The 4,732-nt window shown below is 34.4% G+C and overlaps 1 protein-coding gene across 1 annotated transcript in view; it reads left to right on the forward strand.

Annotated features, from left to right (window-relative positions):
- The first annotated feature begins 425 nt into the window (after positions 1-425).
- The window catches only part of coa6 (cytochrome c oxidase assembly factor 6), a 5,646-nt gene continuing 1,339 nt past the window's right edge, over positions 426-4,732 (forward strand). Inside the window, exon 1 of the mRNA XM_066668238.1 lies at positions 426-780. Coding sequence (XP_066524335.1) covers positions 637-780 — 144 coding nt within the window. The 5' untranslated portion in view covers positions 426-636. The remainder of the gene's footprint in view (positions 781-4,732) is intronic.

A 4,732-nucleotide genomic window follows, 5' to 3' on the forward strand; every position in this document is an offset into this window, starting at 1 on the left:
TTGTGTCTATTGTACATGTTTTTCATAATTATTGAAATGTTAACATATATGCCAGTTCTCAATGTGGTTGTTTATATTTGCTTATATTTACGAAATACAATTAATTTGAACAGTTTAGTTTGGTAGATAAATATATTTCCAGGGGCAGTGCAGTGATGCAGTAGGGTCGCAGTCACACAACTCCAGGGACCTGGAGCACTTAAAGGCTAAAGTATTGTGAATGGGAAGATAAACTTAGTAAATATTTTTCTATATATCTTCTTCTGTGTATTGTAGTCTTGAAAGCTGCTGATAATTATTGATATGTTTGTTTGTTATTATGTATAACAAATAAGCGTAGGAAAAACAACATGGCGAAGTGGATAAACGGGCCATCTAACGTCATTGCAATCTTATATGTGCACCTACGTCAGAAAGAAGCGACAGATGTAGACTTCATCATCGAGCTTGCTTGGGTTGGAGAGTCTAGTGCCCAGCAATACTTAGAAAACCTGCCAATAACTATTTAGTTCGTACGGCAGAAAATAGGCAATTGTGTAATTTTCATTTTATTTCTCTTCGATTTTTTTCACAGCCTGTTATTAGTGTTATTTATCATTTCTACGCTTGAGTTAACGTTGGATTCGGGGTCCCGCTATGAGTGCTCCAAACTCCCAGGAGAGGCGAACTTGCTGGGGAGCTCGAGATCAATTTTGGAAGTGCCTGGACCACAACCAAGACGACGTCACCGCTTGCCAAGGACACAAACAAGAATTCGAGTTGAATTGTCCCGCTCAGTGGGTAAATATCCTTACTAGCTTTGCATACATTAGATTTGCCGTTTTAACTATGTTTGCATTTTCCGAGGGGAAATATATAGTGCTTGTATGTGTCAGGCGTGTTTTCAAGTACAGCAACAATACATTTGCATTTCCTGTGTAAAATACAAAGTGTTAGAAACGTGTGTGTGTGCGAGATGTATATGTGGTCATGAATATACAGTATGTCCATATTTGAGGCCTCCCACTGGCCTTAATAACCATATTATAGACCTTAATAAACCATGTTATATGAGTTAAGCCCAAAGGCTATGGAGTAGGATTACTGTCAAAAAAAGTGTGCCTGTTTTTCACACATACATGCATGAATGAAACCACACACAAATCATTAAGTTGAAATGCTGTCTGTTTTGTACTAATACAGCTTCAATATATGATGATAAAAATTTACGCATATGACTTATTATTATGGAGATTAGATTATGAACTAGATCTAGATTATGAAAGTTGAAAGTGGAAAAGTGAGAAAACACTCAAATATGCGTCACTGGACTCACAGGCAAAATAAATGTCATCCAAAAGTTATAAATCATTCGTCATAATCTATGTGCATATTCTTGGGATTATGAGCTGACAAAGTATTATTCAGTCACGTGTTCAGACTTCCTTGATTTTAGAAACAAAATTTCACCTGTACTAATGTCTGGTTATACAATGTGTATGTGTAATCCTGGCCTCACTGAATTCTTGAGATTATCCTGAAACTAACAAGCTCTCATCTGTCTGTCTACAATTTTCCTATCAAATATGATTCACTGTATTCCTCAGTTACCACATGAAAATAAAATAAATCTTTAATATGTAAATTCATTTCAACCTAGGTAAATACCATAAAATCGTAAAATAACATATCGGCCACAAGGGGACACCATAAGCTTTCTTTTGACACTGCCACCAGTTCAAAACCAGACGCAGCAAACCACACATGCGCATATTTTTGCAAAGGGGAGGACAATTTCTGATAAAATTTAACCCAGGAACTTTGGAAATATACCAAAATGTAAACTTTACACGGAATTTAATGGATTAGTAGGAAATATTGGATAATTTAAAGGAATTGCATAATACACTATCATCAGTGTACTGTTTTTTTTGTCAACAGCAGACATGAAGGCATAATAGTACAAATAATAACTATGATACATAGTTAGTTGCACGCAGAACTTTATAAGTGCTTAATTATTTTTATTGAACAATCAAAAGTTCAATTTAAAAACAGTTAAAAAAAAAATAGCACCAAATCAAAAAAAAGTATTTTCCAACAAGCTCAATCTGGCCTCTTCATGCTGAATTTTGGCTTTAATCGTTCTAGACTTCTTCCTGAACCTCTGTATCCTCCATGTGCAAATAAATAATTAGTAAGTATTAATTATTGGTTACAGAAACCCGTTGAGTCAAAAAATATAGGTAGCAAGCCTATACTAATCTTGGTAAGCTCACCTCTTGCTAGCCTGCTAGCCTTGGAAAACTAGTCTCTTAAATGTATTTGCTCATTAAGATTACCTGATTTACCAGATAGCAAGCAACTGTGAGATTACACCTTGATTTAATAGTTGCTTAAATTTTTTAATGCTATTCTATGGCATCTATATTACTATCAATAAAAATTTGAACCTCGTCAAAACTTATCCTTAGCCTTAGGAAGGCTTTTGTTCCAAATGTGTGCTTTTGGAAGTGGAGTGTCAGGTTTCTAGAAATCATCTGGACATAAGATGTACATGTGATGGAGTAATAAACAGTGCATGCAGGGGTTGTGGTCTCAATAGCCATGTGCCTGTGATTGAGGAGCAGCTTTGCTGTTCAGCTGTTTTGGTATCACATGTAATTCTTTTAGCCAAAATTATGCTTCAGGATGTTTTTTACCAACAATATGTAAGTATGTATGTTCTCACCTTTATCTTAGAATATTCCCATTTTATTCCCATTAATTCCTGTTAAATCCCATTGAAAATTCCTGGAATTTTGCAACTTTATATCCGCATTATATCGCATAAGTTGTATATTCAATGCATTTTGCCAGTGACATATTTTTGCCAGTGTTTCCTCACTTTTCATTTTGTGTTCATAATCTATAAGTCATACCCATATTAATTCAAGTCGTATGTGTAAAGCATGCCAACTTAATATTTTTATGTGTAATTTCATTCGTACATGTGTGAAAACAGACTTTTGTGTACAGAAGTATTTATGTACAAATGTAGATGAGCATGAACACGTTTTTATTGACAGTAATCTTACTCTATAAAAGGCCTGCTGTAGTGCGTCAGTGTCTGAGGGTGTGTGCATGTGGGTGTTTGTGTACATGTGTATGGAAGCAAGCAATACTAAAAATAGCAACGTAAACCTCCATTTGAATTTAAATGATTACTCATACAGGCATATTTGTGTTAAAAATGTAAATTTAAATTCAATAATTACATTTAACTTAGCAAATTGTGTCAAAATCATAGGCTTATTTAAAATATTATTTACAGTATGTAATATGCAATTCCAATTAGTGACAGTGCCTTTGAAATGTACTTTTTAAATTCATCACCAGATAAATTGTTTACATTATTGTGATTTGTTCATATTCTGACTTGTTTATGTAATGATGTCATGCAGTTACACATAATATGGCGTACACTCGTTATGTGAGTCATTTAAAAGCACAGAGACAGGTACCAACTTAAGGTTAAAGTTCCACCAGTAATTACATCATATCACCACTAGGAATATATTTACATGACTTCCAAACTGTGGAAATAATACACGTGTTATCTCTTTATTTTCAAAGTGTCTCAAAAATCTGAAAGGCTTATTGAAGATACAGTATAAACAAAATCCTGAAGATGAAGAATTTTAACTGGATTTTTTAAAAACATAGCATTAGATGTAAATGTATGGGGAAATTGTGTATTTGGCTTAATTCATTGAATATTATCTCTTTTTTTCCCTTTGTCTCAAGAATCTGAAAGGCTCCTTGAGGCTTCTAATCTGACAGATAATAAAAATGCCATAGGACATATACCAAACAAATTCCACAGTAAAATGTCTTCATCTTCAGGATGCGTCTCTTATATATCGTATATTCAATGAAGATTTCAGATTTATGAAACACTTTAAAAATAAAAACAATCTCCTCATGCATACTATGTCCAATGCTATGTTTATAGGGCCATTACAAAAGATTTCCACAGAACAATTTCTTTAACTTAAGGATTTTGATGGTGTGTTGAATTGTATCTTCAATGAGCCTTTCAGATTTTGACGACACTTTGAAAATAAAGAGATAATATCCAGTGAATTAAGTCAAAAACGTAAAATGTTTCAACGGTATGGACGCCGTGTTCATATGTTGCCATCTAGTGGCGATAGAATGTAATTACTGTACCATCTAAGGTGGAATAGAAATTCCGAATAAGAAGCCAACTTCAGCGTTGTTATTGGAACAGGACAAGAAACAGGACATTACATAAAACGACATTTATGCACAAATATTTACATTGCTGTGTAAAAGTGGAATTGATAAATGGTGCTTTATGAAGGTCACACTCTTAATAAATGTACTGAGTAACTCGCTCTCTGCTGTGGCCTTAATCTGGATATTTTGTTAAATTAAAAGAGTATCCAGTGAGGATTATAGGGAGGGACGAGATGATTTTATTAAAAGGTTTTTGTAAAAGAGCAGAAAGTTGTGTCATAGCCTCTAAATATTGATTATAATAAATTATCTTAACAACTTCATATGTTTCACGTTTAAGCCATATGATGTAAACACCTGAAGGGCACGAGTGTCCCATTCTGCTCTTAACGCATCGACCCCTCGAACACTTGAACATTCGCACTCCATTTGCTCACCCTTCAACAACGTCATCAAAGTGCATACTTCCAGGAAGGGCTTAGGGCATGAAATGGGACAGGGGATCCCTCTC

The sequence above is a fragment of the Hoplias malabaricus genome, chromosome 4 (genome assembly GCF_029633855.1).
Source record: "Hoplias malabaricus isolate fHopMal1 chromosome 4, fHopMal1.hap1, whole genome shotgun sequence".
Lineage (NCBI taxonomy): Eukaryota > Metazoa > Chordata > Actinopteri > Characiformes > Erythrinidae > Hoplias > Hoplias malabaricus.